This window comes from Tenebrio molitor, chromosome 4 (genome assembly GCF_963966145.1).
Source record: "Tenebrio molitor chromosome 4, icTenMoli1.1, whole genome shotgun sequence".
In the NCBI taxonomy this organism is placed as follows: Eukaryota; Metazoa; Arthropoda; class Insecta; order Coleoptera; family Tenebrionidae; genus Tenebrio; species Tenebrio molitor.
Window position 1 is genome coordinate 5,905,937 of NC_091049.1, and position 16,903 is coordinate 5,922,839.

Genomic DNA, 16,903 nt, shown 5'->3' on the forward strand with positions numbered 1-16,903 from the left:
TGTGAAGAATAACATGTTTACCGTCCCAATTTTTAAATAACCAATTTGCTCAAGATTTTTTTATAATGGAAATTATTTTTGTTTATCTTAAACCATGTTGTTTACCATAAAGTGGCAGCATAATATATTATCTGTTTTTTCTTTTTTTATCAAAGAACCACGACCTGTTGATGAAGTTTGCAATAATAAAATTTTACTAAATTTAGGAAATTTAATGATATCTATTGGCTACCCCTCACAACGTTTATCATTTTTAATGTAATTTAGGCAATTCAGGTAAATTTATTTGAACGGTAATTAGGTACCATGGATCTACCAATAGCAGATTCTAAATCATAGCAACTACTGGCCAGATAAATTTACTTGAAGGTCAATAAACCGGGCCTTAAAGTACGCAAACTGACATTAGGCTGGTATCTCGCATTTAAAATTTTATAATAATTTACCTAAAGGTATTTTTTTTTAAGTTAGCACTCGACAGCTCTGTTAGCAAAAATGGGGAAAAAAGTTGCAATAAAACACTCGTTAGATATTTTGAGAATTCCAATTAAAATCAGGGAATAATCGAATCAATGAATTTGATGTTAGCAAATTTCAAATTGAGAGAAACAGCAAATTAATGTTCACTAGATTAAGTGACCTTTTTAACATTCTCAATTTTTTACCAAATGTGTAATCAAAGGGCGAGAATTGCAAATTAGAAACGAAACGCTTCGTTGTGGAAAATACCAAAAATCGTTTATACTTGTAGGTAGTTAGAAAAGTAACAAAATAAAGTAGAAACGAAGGAAAGTTTTGGGGAATTCAGATAAAAATAGAACAAGTAATAGAAGTAGCAGACAACAATGTTGCAGGTGCATGGCATTGCAAAGGTCAAATTCTTAGCACTTAGTAAAAGCGTTTCAAGCCAAGTTTTATTTCATTTCTTATTCTTTTTGCAGGCGCGTTAGTTTTACAAGGAGGTATGTTTGGTGTCGGGGAAATAATTTAGTGTTGTAATAGTTACTAGAGATCGCCCAGCGGTCGAAATTCGACCGTTTTCATTAAATTTTTAAGTTTGAACTTTGAACGTTACTGAGGTGGTTTTTTTTATCAAAGAGTATACCTCTATAATTATTGCATATATTTTTTTTTGAATTTTGTTCTATTACGTCAGCTGCGAGCGTTTACAAATATGTCATTATGCACTAATTTTCGAGTTATTTGAAAAATACGAACGATAGGAAAAACGAGGTATAGTTTGGGTATGCCATATTTAAAAAACAATAACGCGTTTTCTGACATTTCATTAGGTTTTTTTATTGCTATACTGACCAGGTTTCGCCAAGGCTACACAGTTAATTTGCCTATCTTTTTCAAATTATATAAAATTGAAATAAAAAATTAATACAAAAAATGAAAAATGAAATAAAAAACACGTATTTCGTATAATATAAAATTTCAAACCATTGAATGATGATCGAACGCTACTTGCTGCGACGTACAATTGAAAACTGGCTGCCTCAATAAAAATGCAATTTTTTCGAATGTTTGTTTTTGAGACTTATTTATTGTCATCGCAAATGCAGCTATAATTGGAAATTGACTTCTTTGAAAATTAAATGGTAAAATAGTACCTGAATATGTAAAATTTATACGTGGAATTAAAATTCTCTTATTGCGTTCGGTTCCAGTTAAAACTTCGCAATCAATAGCATTGCGATGCATAAACTTGATGCGTATTCTTGCTCCATAGAGTAATGCTTGCTTTGTATTTAAGTTTCTGATCGGTAAAACGTGCAATTAACTTTCAATACTAACTTATGTGGTGGCAAACCACTAATAGTCAAAGAATTTTGTATTTCACTCCGAAGAGTTTTTTTTTTTTTTTATGAATAATCTAAATAAACTCCCTCTTGGGGGAGGATTAAATCAATTACAAATCACCCACTCCGCATTCGCTCCAAATTCACTCCGCATTTACTCCGCTAATTTTTTACAGTGTATGAACGTAATACACAGGTGTCCCCCAAAAAGAATTTGAGTCCATAACTCCTTTATTTATCGGAGGATTTTAATTATTTATACACCAAATGAAATGACCCTAAATAGGCTACAAACAGCCCTAATAAATTCACATATAGGTCCAAGGACTGTCAAAATATTTTTTTTCAAATGCGAACACATAATTTTTTTAACACTTCTGATAGAGATTTTTTATTCTAAAAAGAACAGTGTATCACAAGTGTACACTTACTTACCCAAAAACCAAAAAAAACTTAAAAAACGCTACTATCGTCGATGCTTAAACTGCGCTCTGTACGTGCAATCCCAAATGTTATTACATATTTGTCATTTGTTTTTTCAACTAACTTCATTTGGTTAATTTATTACATTGTAACGCAATGAATTTTGATAGCTTCTCGCTTGGTGCTCGTCATTTGTTTCAAAATGTAGTGTTGTTTTTTAATTTTTTTTTCTTATATTAGGTTACACATGTCATACATTGTTGTTTTCAGAATAAAAATATATTCATATAAAAATATTCAAAATCGTCGTCGTCATTTCTGTTATTCCTAACCCATCGCTTGATACCCCCCTCGGCCCCTACTGCTATGCACAATGTACAGCTTGCGATAAAGGATACAAATTTGCCCGACATCAATATTTTACACTTAAAAAATTGTACAAAAATGCCACATGACATTGACAGTTTGTGCTGCCAACCTAAAATCTTTCATTAAAAATTCCTGTGTCGATTTTCTTGCCTAGGCAGGGAAATGCTAGTTTCCAGACGATTTAGATGAATGAAAAATCAGTGTTTCTAGACAGAGGCCGAAAAAATATTTATCAAAAGACTTTACTTTTATTTCTATGTATACCGCTGTAACTTTTTCATTTGAAAAATTATGAAAAAATGTTTAATATAAAAATTGTTTGGTTTATTATCATGCATGACGTTCAACAAAAATTGTCAAATTTCCATGGCATTCTTGATATTGCATTTTATTACATACTTAGGGGGAGATTCACGAAACTTTGCAAATTTGCAAATCGTTAACGAAACGGCAAATACAATGCTTCAGCAATGTCGGTTGTCATGGTTTTGAATTTGCAACGCCTTATCGAGTCTTACCGAGTTTCGTGAATGACCCCATTAGTAAGTTAATTTGTTTTTTTTTTTATTCTTTTTCCCCATAATGGCAAAACTGTATTTATGAATACAGAAAGATACGCTTGTTTGAAAATCACACAAAAAATGTATGGGTGCTATTTAAAAAACCAAATTTGGTTGCCATAGCAGCGAAACAAAAGAAGATAGAAACAAACTAGAAAGACCAGATGATGCAGGATAATACACCAATAAACTTTTATATTAAAATTTTTTTCATAAATTGTCAAATTAAAAAGTTACAGCCAATATACTTTTGTTCCACCCTGTATATTTCCTCTCATGGAGAATTACGCAAAAAACATCAACACATGATGATTTTCTTTATTTTTATTTAATATCATTACCATTGTCGAATTTAACTTACAATAATAACGTCCTATCCTTCAATTAACAACAACTAAAGTTTGTCCAGCGAGAGATTGGTTGACATAAAGATTACTAAATTCAATGTAGAGAAAGCGCACATAAAATTTGAAATATATCCTTCAAGCAACGATAAGTTTGATACGACTATAGTTTAGATATAAAAGTCCACCCTTAATGTGCCAAAAAAGATATAAAACAGAAACTGATTTAGCGCCTTTATTTTATTTATTTCTCAAAATTTGATAACTTTGATTGCAAAACATAAATTGAAATAAAAAACTGCGAAGCATCCTGTGACAAAGTAATTTGTGTTGTAGAAAGGACTAAATAAGACACTAATCGATTCGTTAACCGTCTAATTTTGAAAGTTGTACAGGTATTTTAACTTGAGGTAGTGCATTTGTCACACTATTATTTTGTCAGCATTGTTTTTACTACAGAAATGACTTCATCAAAACAATAAAACTAAAATACAAAGAAAGAATATTTGCATTCTTAATTCGCCTTATTATTTATTATACAGTCTGATTTTGAAATGTTGTGAAGATATTGTAACCTGAGATAGTACGTGTTAAAAGAAGGCAAAATGACCCAACTTGCCTTATAAAAATATTAATGGTTTACTATTGGGGACAAAATACCTTGGTCATCATTTTTGTCACTTAAAAAAAAATTAATGTAAACCAAGCATTAACGTCAAGTCAACATTGATGACAATTTCAAATTATTGACTTTTCTCTTGTCAAAAATGTGGCACCTTCAACCGTTCAAAAATGTAGAATCGTCTTCCTTTCTTCTGAGGAATTGTCGACGGGTCAAATTGCCTTGTGGAAACCTTTTTCGGTATTTAACATTTTGCAATGATGAGTCTGATAGTGACACTCAGTGTCTCAGTGACAATGGTTGACAATAGTCAAAAATAAGGTTATCCATTCTAATGCTTGCTTTACAACTTCATGTCACTCAACTTATTTTGACGATCAAAGTAATTTGTCCTCAATAGTACAAGAGGATGAATGGAATCACTTTGTTTGGGGACTGCTGAAAATTTTCAAATTTGGCAGGCAGTTTTGACGTACTATCGCGCTCAAAGAAAACAGGAGGGGCTAAAAGCAGGATGTCGTACCGACGTTGCCATGTTGCCAATGCCGCGAAATTTAAAAACGATGCAGGCTACTATCCCAGCAATTAAATACAGGAATTCGCAATTACGAGTAAAAAATCACGTACACTTCATTTCAAAAAAATAGCGTACACCTAATATTTCCCCATGTAATGTTGGCTTTGTTTCCATTAATACATTTTAAACTTTGAAAATTTACTTGCCTAGAATCCTAGAAATATATATGTAGTTTATAGCGGGCCATTTACACTAGAAAATATTATAAAAATCACTCTCAGCACTTGGACGCTATTTTTTTTTAAATCAATTGTACACTGACCGGCACAAAAAACGACTCACTTCGCGACTCACTTTGAATTTTAAGTAATTCATTGTCTTAGATTTTTTTTTTGGTATCATGTTGTATTGGTAGGTGCTATTTAAGTTATTCTTTGCCAAAGAATATCCGACAAACAAAACATTAAACACAGCAAATAAAATTTTAATGAAAAAAAAAAAGTAATTTTCCAGAAAAAATTTTATGTTATGAAAAATTGCCAAAATTTGAACAGCATTTTAAATTAGTATCTCGTATTGTCACATTAAATCTTTTAACACGTAAATCAACCGACAAAAACACACCGTGGAAAAACGCAAATTTTCTAATTACATATTTATTTAAACAAAACAATTCGGTTGCCATGGTGACCATAGTACTCCCGATCATTGAAAATATCCCAATTTAACTATAATAAAGAAAAATAAGCACAAATATAATTTCAAGATCATTTATTTAAGAAATCATAATGAGTCGTTTTTTGTGCCGGTGAGTGTATTTAGTTAACTTACTCGTTAATTTATTAAAACAGAACGTAATTCTTTGAGTAAATACTTATTTATATGTTTTACGTACTCTACAAAGAGTGTACGAAGTAAGTAGGTATAGTCCAATTTTTACCCTTTTGAGGTGACGTCACGATTTCCTTGCTCGCTTTCTCTTTATTGAAACGACAGAAACAGAAAAAAACAAAAAAAAAGGCACGTTTATTTATTGATGGTCACTTTGAGGTTATTTTATGCTTCTGTCAATTTGACAATTTTTAATTTCTTTCACTTATTACATTGATTACAAACATAACCTTTCGCAGCAATTGTCAACAAATTTGACACATTTATAGTTATTTATGATCAATTCAAATTTGTTTCTGATCCTAGCTCAAACATACATAAAGTTACTAGATAATGACGTCATCGCAAAAGGGTAAAAATTGGACTATACCGGGTGATTTTAAATGAATGTGACTTTTTTTCACAGGTTGGTAATATTATTGTTGGTTATTCTGCTTTTTAATGTGATAGTTGATATAAACATAGGCGTCCTCGCCAATTTGACACAATTTATTAATACGTAAAATGTCAAAATGACGTACGTACGCCAATGTGTTGATTACGGTATCAAGTTTGCCAAAATAATTTATGAAAAATGTTCCCAACTTAAGAAAAAAAGTCACAATCATTTAAAATCACCCGGTACTATTCCGGACACGGAATCTTGGCCAACATTTTTTTGACATTCCAAAAAAAAATGATGTAAATCAATCATTAATGTCATTAATAAATGAAAATTTAAAAAATCACTGAAGTTTTTCTTGCGACATCAAAAAAGCAGGGAAATGGCATTACATTATCGAGTCAAAAGTTGGGTTATATTCAATAAAGGCCAGTTCACACATTTTTGTCAGTTAAATGTAAGTTGTGGCCAAGATTCCATGTCCGGAATAGTACAGTATGTTCAAATAAATCTGGGACAACTGTTGTAACTCTCAATTTCACTTGTGCATATAAATCTGGGCCACCTTTGTTTTTTATTTTAAATGTGACTTCAAGCAGTTAATTAATTAACATTTTACTAAAAATAAATATTTTGGCTAAAATTAACAATTCAATTGTTGTTATTTTATTATCATTAAGCATTTTGCGCTAAAATTGCTTTGAAAAGTATACACTTGTCAACTTTGACAAATAAATGAAAACTGCTATTTTTTCTAGCAGCAAAAAAATCCATGGCAATATTGTTCAATGTTCATTTCCCTCGAAAAATAAAATTGTCCCAGATTTATCTGAACTTGACTGTACCAATTAATTATTAGAAATACAAGGTGTATCTGAAATACGTGTGTTAATTTTAACCAGTGGAGGAACACGCTCATTTATGAAACTTTGCTCTATAACATTTTGCAAAATTTTTTCAAGATTTTTTGCCCCCTAATTTTTACCAAACGAGTCGTTTTGTGTGATTAGCTGGTCTCCATTTTTTGTAACCATGAGAATTTTTATTTCAATTATTGAACTCATTAAGTAAGTACATAATATTTTTGTTTTACAATACAAAAATTTCCGATAATAATGCGGAATTTGGAAAAGTGCCCCGGAAAGCTTGCAGCGTTCCACGTTGAATGACAAGGGCAATCCTCTCGAAATAATTATGTATTTACATTAGAGTACGGGAGGTGAATTTTCCAGCGCGACAACTAGTTTCAGGCACGATGGCGCAGCCGAGTGGCTGATTAATTGGAGCGCCGGAAAATACCTCCTGTACGACATTTGTATTAGACTTTTCGCCTGACCAAAATATAAAAAAAAAAAAAAAACAAGACCAATTTTATTGTAGAATTTGACATCGTCAATAAACAATCGAATGCGGTGGAATCAATTCCTTGCCGACGGTGACCGCTCATTTGTTTTTTTTTTTCAAACAAATTATTTGCTGTGTTTATTAGGTTACATTTTCACTGTTGGTGCTTGAAAATTTGATTTTGGTATGTTAATCGACTGAAAAAATGTCTAGTTCAGATAGTGAGTTAAATGTGACACCAGAAGCAGTTCGACTAGTGGCAGAAGGATTAAATTCTGAATTGTTACCACAAAAATCGAAAGAACGCTGTATAGGGCAGTTTAGTCATTTATCAAAAGACTTTACTTTTATTTCTATATGTATTTCCTCTTATGGGGAATTAGGCAAAAAAGATCAACACATGACGATTTTCTTTATTTTTATTTAATACCATTACCATTTTTTTCTAACTTATAATAATAACATCCTATCCTCCTCTAGCAACTAGCAACGATAACTTTGATACGACTATAATTTAGATATAAAAGTCCATCCTAAATTTTCCAAAAAGAAATAAAACAGAAACTTCGTGACTTCGTGAGTTTTCTCAAACCTGAAAATCAATTCAATAAAATTAGAAAAAATGTTCGGATCGAAAACAGACCTAACAGTAAATAAATTAAAAGCACAGTTAGGTACATTTCCTTTACCAGTAGGTCTTTATTTAATTTGAATTAATTTTTTTTAATTAACCCCGCTTTTAAAATTTTTCAAGCCGATATTAAACGTGTTGTATTCTCTCATGGGCTGTGACCTTGGAAATATCTACGCGAAAGCAAACCGATAAACCAGTGAAAAATCTGTAAATGAAAACTGAAAACGTCGACTACTTTAAATGCAAATGGACGAGAGACATTAACGTAAAGAATGACAATGTTTTCCGGTCGGTTTGTAGCGCCTATTTGAGACCGATTTTGTCGTTTGCGCAGATATGACTCATAGCCCATGAGAAAATCCAACATCTATACCACACTTCGAAAAATTAAAGTGTTGTTTGTAAATTACGTTATTTACCTTTCCATCCTGATCCTTGCCTCTGGTAAAGTGCTCAACGGATCGTTAAGCAAGTAAACCCTTATTCCTTTTTGAAGATTTCTGTAATATGCTTCCCAACACAGCTTCCCAATTAACCATTCGAATATCGAATGGAAACAGTTTTCTGTCTTCGTCGTTCATTCGATCCCATAATTTGTTTACGTTGCCATTCGAAAATTTCCATGATCGGTTCAAAAACAAAGCTATCGAGTCGACGATTTCTTCGAGTTTTATGATTCTGCCAAGCATTTGTGGTTTTTTCAAAGTCAGGATGTGACAGAAGTCATAGAAAAGAGCCAACGTGCGATTGTACAGTATTTTGGACAAACTGTACCAAACAGGATTGGTAGTGCATATGAATTGTGGCGCCCACACAGCTCTACTCAAAGGATAACGACACATTTGTGTTTTATGTATTTTGAGAAAATCGCCAAAAGTGGTTGGGTTGTCGATGGAGGAGACGTAGTTGTACACAGGAATGGAGTCTTTGTGGGATATGTCCCAAGCGCATGCTATCATTGCTGAAATTACCAAATCGACAGGGACCAACTCCATGGGGCAACTTCCTTTAGAGGGAACGACTCGAATGACTCCTAATGACATGAATGCGACCAAACCTAAAGTTGCAAAAGAATCGACCCAACTTTCCATGGGTTCTTTGTACGAAGCAGTCACTACAACTTTTGTGATTAGTATGTGACGTCTTAAGATCGTGATAGATTACACCTATCGGCGGTCGAAAAATTCCAATCGGTAATCCATCGGATATTTCTTTAATCATGGATTCCGTCATAGCTTTGGTGAAAGTGTAAGTGTTAATCCATTTCTTCAAAATACTGGAAAGGAAAGAATCTCATAAAAAGGTACCATAGAACCTTTCGCTTATGGACATTTCTAAAAACCCGTGGAGTATTTTTGTCCCTTACCTCGGTATCTGGCGAAGAGCTTCTTCTAGCGAAAGTTTCTCTAACATCGATTCTGCTTGTTCATGATGTAAGGGATGATCGTAAATAACTTCATCGATGGCGTCGAGATGACAATAAACACTTACCGTAGAAGTGTGCACCACTGACTGGAAGGAATTGTAGAAAACTCTTCACAGAATGATCAACGTTACCTTAAAATTTTCAAATTTCTTGCACAAATCCAGCAGAGCCTTGGTCCCTTTAACGTTGACGTCATAAGCTATTTTGATGTTTTCGGTGAAGCTTACAGTCACAGCAACGTGAAAGACGATGTTGGTTTTTGAAATCAACTCCTCTCGATCTTCAGGTGCCAAACCCAGGTCCTCTTGGACGCAGTCTCCGACGACCGCAGTTACACGACTTTCGTAATCTGGACGTTCCTTCTTTAGTCTGTCAAAGAGCTGAAAAAGGATCGCTTTTAACGACTTTAACGTTAGTAATTGTTGTTTACCGCGCAATTGAACATCTCTTCTAATCTTTGCGCTGAGGTTTTGCCTTTTTTCGCCCTCATCAAAACATAGATGATGGAAACGTTGGTGCTTCGTAAAAGTTTCTCGATCAGGACTTTTCCCATGAAACCCGTACCTCCAGTAATAAAAACACTTTGGTTCTCATAAAAGTCTAGAATTTTTGATCGAGACATTTTTCTTTGGTTAGCTAGTGTGTTTATTTAAGTATCAAGTGGGCAATTGCTCTGGGAAGGATGGCAAGTTTTCCACTACAACTTTTAAGTAAGATCATTCAGTTGATATAATTTTTTTTATACCCTAGTCCAATTATTTTCATTTACTCTTTTCTACCAGTTATTACCTGTTTTATTTATTAAAAAGGGACTCCAAACATCAAGGTAGTATTTTATAGATTAAAATAATGCATAACGCTAAAAGTGATTCTTCTCGACTGCTCCACCCTAACCTGACCTTGAAGCATCCACAGGAAACTACATAGGATTTTAGGCAAGGACCCTAAAAGCATATCTTAATCTACTTAGCGAATCCACTTTAGAATCATCATCTAGGTGTATATAATGTTTTCGTTTTTATAAGCTCTTGACAAGAGTTTCCAAAGAAAACCGTTTTGCAAGGTCTGGTTTTTAAATAATTACATTAATTAGGGTTGATTCTACGGGTTGATTCGATATTTTAATGAAGTTTATTTATAGATAAGTAATAAAATAGTGATTCAAAGTATACAAACAGGAATCAATTATAAAGTCTATTTTTTCCTGATAGTTAAATAGAAAAGAGAAAAATAAATGACAGGCAGAACGAGTTAATTTAAAGTTATATTTGAACAAGAATTAACTATGATAGCTAAATTTTCTTAATTCTTAAGCGAGGACAATTAAATTTGTGTCTTAATTTATTTATTTCTTTTTGAAATCTTGATTATGTTAAATAATAAGAATGGTTGGTGAGCGGGGCTTAACCGATCGCGTGTTCACGTGTGCGCGTGGCTTCACAGCGTAACCTACAATTTGGAAACATCAACATTTAATAAATATTTCAAGACATTCTCGGCATTGATGAACTAGAAACCAAAATGTTTCGTTTGTCACAGATTAACAGACTTTCTGTGCTGACAAATCGCGAGTTTTCCACCAAAATCGAAAATTCTAACCTCCAAATTTCGCCCGATTTTGTCAATCGCAACCCCCGAAACTTGGAACGAATGCGAATCGGATACAAACCCGACGGCTATCACGTAGAGAAATCCGGTAGGAGATTCTGGCATAAGTAAGTGGGATCTTAATGTGAACAGTTCTGACTTAAAAGTGGGGAATTTCAGACTAAAACTGACGCAGAGCGGGCGCTACGCCTACGCCAGCGTCGAACATTTCGAAAACGGCGAAGTCCTGAAAGCGAGCACGTTAGAATGGGCGTTAAAAAAACAACTGTATAAATGTAATGACTCCGTAGCGTTTTACAATCTAGGGAGAGTAAGACTGGCGCAAATGCGACTGTCACAGTTTAATCGCGCGTTTTAGGTGTTGGCTGATCGCTGCTTGAAAGCAGGTTTGATAGAAATGTACAGTAATATTGAGCCACCCAAGCCTGATGGGAAAGTGGCCAAGTTTCTCATGGGTTTGCAGGAAGGGGGAGTCGTCTTGGAGGAACCGCCACAGTTCAAGCCTGCGAGGCCGTGGGACCAATATAGACCACAGAAACCATGGGAAATAACTGATTAACTAATTTTATTTAAATAAATATATTACATTTAGGGAACTACTTTTCATAGTTGTGTTTGATGTGTTTCCACAATTTCTGTAAGAAAAAGGTGTTAGACCGACGACAGAGCTGTTACGTAACATACCCCTTCATTGACTTTCTCAAAGAGCAGTTCAGAACCTAGATCGAACGTTCTTTCGAAGAATAACGCCGCCCCTACGCACGCCAGAGCAAAAGTAGAGGTTCTTTTGAAGATGCTGTTGTACAGAGTGCTCGAAATTCCTGCCATTTTATTTATTTTATCGTACTTCGGGTCGCCTGTCAAAATCGTCGATCTACAAACGTCAAACGTCACTCGCGATCATAGATAAAGAACAAAAGTAGATAGCCGACTCTCAATCACAATTTGATAGTTTGAATACGGAATCTCTGATACGGAGAAGCTTGCATAACCGCATACATAAAGGGTAACTCCTTCACTGAATTTGCTGATTTCTAAATAAGTTATTCGTACATATCTATTATGTTGTTTTTTTTTTCGACGTCTGCAGGAGCGCTAACATTAAAAGTAACTACTCTCGTGTCAAAAATGGATTACTTCTTAAGATTTAGGGATATTCGTTACTAGGTTGCCATAAATTTGGTTAGGTTGGAGGCTATGTGGTTTCTGGTGACAAACAAAAGATATCCCAAAAATGTAAGGCAGCAAGTTAATTGTAACAGTTGCAAATGACTAATTTCTCGCTAAGTGATAGATGATTTTTCGTTTCACAATCAATTTTGGTTACTGGCGGCATATTTATTTGGATTTAATTTCTCAATTCAAAGTAACCAACCTTAGGCATTCAAAATAACTTTTGAAAATTCTAGTTACACACAACATGAAAAACGTTATTTCCTTAAAAGTTCGAACTCTAGGGAGTAATCCATTTTTGACACGAGAGTAGCACAAAAACAATATTACTTGACGAACAAATCGCACAAAAATTACAACCAGCAAGCACTTAGAGCATAGGCCTTGTATAACATAAAAACTCAGTCAGTGGGACTACTTGCATTGTTGCCAGTTTTATGTGTTCATGGCATGATCCTCCATGGTTCGTGGCTTGTAAATAGAGACGGCAGTGGGCAGTGGTAGTATCAGTATTTTTTGTCTATGGATTGTGATTACAATTTAACTACCAACCAGTGTTGCCAGATCTGGTGAAATTTCACCAGATCTGGTGATTTTAGCTTCAAACTGGTGATTTGGTAAAAACTTTTTTAAAATTTCAAGTATCTGGTGATTTTTGTGCATTTTTAATGCCACTGATTTAAATTTAATTCATTAAGGATGTAAATTCATAATTGGCACATATCATGCCGTTGACAGTACCATAACCTGCAGTACTTTTAGTTGAACAATGTACGGAGTGATCAAGAAGGACTGTTTGGCAGGTTATGGCAGTAAAAATTTACGCTAAAAAGAAATTAAGAATGCAAAACAATTGTATACAAATTAACAAAAGAAAATGCCCATTGTCCCTATTTTACTCTAATAAAGTAACTCTTTTTTTTAGGCTTTCGAATAGATTCACCAGCATGTTTAGTTCAATTTGAAATGTCATACGCGTGGAGGGAGAAAAGACTGGAGATGGCACTAATTCAAATAAGTGTACCCGCCCGCGAAAACTACAGAGTCATAAAAGGTTTCTGAATATAGACGCTAGGCCAATGGCTTCCTTCGCCTTCCTTCCAGACGCATTGTGCTTCTTTATCTAGCGCATTGTGGACTGGGTCATAAAAGGTTGTTGCACGTGCTTTTAGAGGGTACGGATTTTTAACATGGGAAGCATAGGAAATGCCATCTCCAGTCTTTTCTCCCTCCACGGTCATACGTTACTTGTCAATAATGCGGCTGTCAGTGTCAAATCGTTAACAACCGTAAGTTACTCCAGTTGTGCCACTTAAAAATTAAATTCAGTATTACCAACTCAAAGAGTCCTTCTTAATCACCCGTATACCTATACAAGTGTGATTGGAAAAGAATGAGGACAAGTTGAATTTGGCGCCTAGTGAATAATTTGTCATGTTGGTAACAAGTATTGACAGCAAAAATAAAGTCTAATATGATCATGGGCGTTTCTAGTGGGGAATTGGAAATTGGTGACAATTGACAAACCAAATCAAAACAATGGGCTTTTGACGGAAGCCAATGGATAAATCTTGACAGCGATGTTCTTTTGAAGCAAAACTGCCACACACAAAACATAAAACGCACCATCATTTATGGCGCCACATTCAACTTGTCCTCATCTTTTTTCAATCACACGTGAGCACAAGGAGCGTGAGCACAATTATCAACAGTTGTTTTGTTTTTAATGCTAAATATTATCATTACCACTTTAGTATTGATTGTTTATTATTCATCTTTTAATTTTTTATTATGATTTTCGTTTATTTTCAATAAATTTGTTTGTTATAACCTTTTACTTTATTTACTTATTAATTCGTCAAACATTTAAGAACTGGTGAAAATCTGGCAACTTTTTTGGTTCTGATCTGGTGATTTTTATTTTTGTCACCTGGCAACACTGCTACCAACAAAAACAATTGAAAATCCCCAAACCGATCGAATAAGTTTGATTTTAATTTAATTAATGTAAAGAAAATATAGGTGTAAATGCTTTTTCAGTTATATTTTTAAAAAACATAGTTGAATTATTATTTACCGACATCAATTAATGTCTTTAATAGATAATTGGTTAATTTGTCGTGCTCGCGGTATTGCGACAAACATAACCTAAAAGCCTTGTGTGGAGTTGTACCGTGAAAAAGTACTCTGCAGTCAAATAAAGCAGTAATTATCATTTAGTGCACAAGAAACTAATAAATAAACTGCAAAATGGCACTTTCGGATGGAGCAAAGCAACGGCTGTCGATCGTAATTGAAGTTACGAAAACAGTTTTTCATTACAGTTTTATCCCAACAGTTCTCTATTTAGGTAACTATTTCTTTTATATTTTCAAATACAGCCAACCAAATCTTATTTGTGAAGGGTTTCGTAAAGGGGCCGATCCTGGAATGCCGGAATTTGCTTTATCCAAGTAGGTACCCCATATTTTTTGCTTACATCAATTTAACGTTAACTTTTAGTTTACTGTGGTAAGATTCGTTCCTGAAAGAGATGCTAGTTTGTTGAGGTTGTAGAAATAAATCGTTTCACAAATGTTTCCGTTTTATTGAATTAAGATTTAAAAGGCGATGTAAGGAGATTATATTGAGAATAAGGTAATTTGTGTTTGCTCTGGTAATATTTGAGGAAAATAACAGCAATTATGAAAATCACCACAATTACAATACCAATCCTAAAAAAAGAATGTTTTTATAAAGAGAATCTGGAAGTTGGGGCGCTTTATTTACCAAAAATACCACAAATCTGTGAGTCTGTCACAACATTCGTTATCACCACAGCAGTATTTGTCACCTTCACAGAATCCAAACTCACAATAAAATGCCAATGCCTACGGAAAATTAAAAAATTATTGGGTTTTTCTTCATACCGTTCATAAATACATAATTGGGCAAAAAGCTGGTAAGGAGTACGATACAGCTCAAGAAAGTCATGAATATAATGCGTAGAACCTACAAATCAGTGTGTAAATGTTAACATTTGCGAGTAAATTTGATTGGGATATAACTTAACCTAAATTAATTGAGCAGTGTCACTTGTAAGACTGGCCCGCGACCACGAGAGGACGCTCCATTCGTAAAGATTATTTATTCGTTTAAATGGCACGTGTACGGCAATCGCTACGATTGAAAATGAAAAAAATTACATGAGGTTGAGAAGTGTGCAGTATTTGAGGCACTATAGTACGTGAAAATGACGAATTCGTGCCTTAAATTATTGCAAACAGGTCTCTGTTCTTAGTTCCGTGCGTAGGCACGAGAGAGCGCTCGTATGCGCCGACCGAATCGCGGATCGTTCCAGACACTTTTAGGTTAGGTGGTATATTTCGCCGCAAATTTCCTCCGAAAATGGCAAGGTACATAGCACAGCTAATAGTAGCGGGCACGCAAGTTATAGGCCGAGCCTTCGCCAGGGCGATAAAACAAGAATACGAAGCGTCGCAACAGGCGGCTCAGAGGTTAGGAAATGCCAAAACACGAACGGAACGAATGGCCAACCAAAAACTCGGCTTGTCCTTGGAAGAAGCCAAGCAGATATTAAACGTAACAAATTTAGACAAGACGGACGTCGAAAAACGATACGAGGCACTGTTCAAAGCCAACGAAAAATCGAACGGCGGGTCGTTCTATTTGCAGTCGAAGGTGGTGCGCGCTAAAGAACGAATCGACGCGGAATTGAACAGTCAAAAGGCAGAAGAGAGTCCAGGGAAAGATGAGTCGGGTGCTAGCAAAACTTGACTTAGTACAGTAATAGAGAGTTAAAGGTTGTATGTTAATAAAAGTTGAAAAATATTTTAATTACAATAAAATTACCTCGTGTTTATTTACAAACGTACAAAGTGTGTATCACTATTTAACAATGGAGGTGGCATCCTGCACAATAGGAAGTTTGTGAGTGCCGTCGCAAAACGGCCGATTGTTGGTTTGTTTGCAGTTACATAACCAATAGTCTTTGCTCTCATCAACTGTGAATGCTACAGGTCTGAAATTGTCAACATTTAGTCCCAAACAAGATCATTGTAGTGAATATTTACTTCAGTTTTATTTTGAGTTGTTGGTTTTTGTGAGTTCCGTCGCAAAAGGGCTGGGTATGACTGTGTCCACATAAGCACCAAGAATATCGTTTTCCTGTAATTCCACCAAATATATTTTGATTTTAAAAATTAGTCAATTTACCAGCTTCGAGGGGCAATTTGAAGGGTTTCTTATCATAAACGGTCCCATTTTCGGGTTGGTGATTGGCCGAAATTACGTTTTTCAGTTTGTTTTCGGGAATTTTTGTCGACTTGGAACTGAACAACACCTTGAATCAATCAGCCGTGAAGTACAAGGGACGTAACCTCAAAAAAGTGTTGTCATACTTTACCACAGTTTTTGAGAGTATTTGCTCTTCTAATTGCGAAAATCATATTTTCATTCAGGAAATCGACGGGGAAGTATTTATTAATGGATGTTCTGTTTACCAAGATGTGACCTAACCTCGATAAGTAAGTTCCGTAAGTTCAATTGTTCAATAAAATCCGAGGTCAAATGGTCAAAACCACGGACCATTGAACATGCGCGATACAGACTGCCGGACATGCTGAAGTTCACCATAGACCAACCCCAGAACATTAAAAAAAAATGAAAAAATACATTTCCTTGTATTTCTGCATTCTGATCGTAAAATATGATTCACAATTATTTTTAATAATTATTTGCTGTAAGGTTTAGGAGAATAAAATGAATCAAAAACCTGAAACAATTGCAATTTGACATTATTGCAA

At 34.5% G+C, this 16,903-nt stretch overlaps 6 protein-coding genes and 1 long non-coding RNA gene across 7 annotated transcripts; 3 read left to right on the forward strand and 4 right to left on the reverse strand.

The window, feature by feature from the left end:
• Positions 1-7,658: 7,658 nt before the first annotated feature.
• Positions 7,659-10,033, reverse strand: LOC138129932 (fatty acyl-CoA reductase wat-like). The gene is made up of 6 exons (XM_069046270.1): positions 9,748-10,033; positions 9,449-9,697; positions 9,258-9,403; positions 9,058-9,167; positions 8,311-9,005; positions 7,659-7,849 (listed from the first exon to the last, which is right to left on the reverse strand). Exons 1-5 carry the CDS (start codon positions 9,937-9,939, stop codon positions 8,356-8,358), a joined length of 1,347 nt encoding a protein of 448 aa, XP_068902371.1. The 5' UTR covers positions 9,940-10,033; the 3' UTR covers positions 7,659-7,849; positions 8,311-8,355.
• A 684-nt stretch (positions 10,034-10,717) lies between these two features.
• Positions 10,718-11,524, forward strand: mRpL18 (mitochondrial ribosomal protein L18). The gene is made up of 3 exons (XM_069046272.1): positions 10,718-11,032; positions 11,085-11,235; positions 11,284-11,524. Exons 1-3 carry the CDS (start codon positions 10,839-10,841, stop codon positions 11,482-11,484), a joined length of 546 nt encoding a protein of 181 aa, XP_068902373.1. The 5' UTR covers positions 10,718-10,838; the 3' UTR covers positions 11,485-11,524.
• ox (ubiquinol-cytochrome C reductase complex subunit oxen) lies at positions 11,474-11,829 on the reverse strand. The gene is made up of 2 exons (XM_069046276.1): positions 11,610-11,829; positions 11,474-11,560 (listed from the first exon to the last, which is right to left on the reverse strand). Exons 1-2 carry the CDS (start codon positions 11,751-11,753, stop codon positions 11,522-11,524), a joined length of 183 nt encoding a protein of 60 aa, XP_068902377.1. The 5' UTR covers positions 11,754-11,829; the 3' UTR covers positions 11,474-11,521.
• Positions 11,830-14,104: 2,275 nt separating this feature from the next.
• Positions 14,105-14,673, forward strand: Tom7 (Translocase of outer membrane 7). The gene is made up of 3 exons (XM_069046278.1): positions 14,105-14,448; positions 14,503-14,551; positions 14,601-14,673. The coding sequence occupies exons 1-3, from the start codon at positions 14,349-14,351 to the stop codon at positions 14,611-14,613; spliced, it is 162 nt and encodes a 53-aa protein (XP_068902379.1). The 5' UTR covers positions 14,105-14,348; the 3' UTR covers positions 14,614-14,673.
• Positions 14,665-15,161, reverse strand: LOC138129939 (uncharacterized). Its single transcript, XR_011159437.1, has 3 exons — positions 15,021-15,161; positions 14,868-14,968; positions 14,665-14,812 (listed from the first exon to the last, which is right to left on the reverse strand). It is a non-coding gene; the product is annotated as an uncharacterized lncRNA (long non-coding RNA).
• A 229-nt stretch (positions 15,162-15,390) lies between these two features.
• Positions 15,391-15,949, forward strand: blp (mitochondrial import inner membrane translocase subunit Tim16). The gene has a single exon (XM_069046275.1). It carries the CDS (start codon positions 15,486-15,488, stop codon positions 15,873-15,875), a length of 390 nt encoding a protein of 129 aa, XP_068902376.1. The 5' UTR covers positions 15,391-15,485; the 3' UTR covers positions 15,876-15,949.
• Positions 15,928-16,677, reverse strand: LOC138129935 (CDGSH iron-sulfur domain-containing protein 3, mitochondrial). The gene is made up of 4 exons (XM_069046274.1): positions 16,499-16,677; positions 16,314-16,440; positions 16,172-16,265; positions 15,928-16,119 (listed from the first exon to the last, which is right to left on the reverse strand). Exons 1-4 carry the CDS (start codon positions 16,544-16,546, stop codon positions 15,987-15,989), a joined length of 402 nt encoding a protein of 133 aa, XP_068902375.1. The 5' UTR covers positions 16,547-16,677; the 3' UTR covers positions 15,928-15,986.
• Between the last annotated feature and the right edge of the window lie 226 nt (positions 16,678-16,903).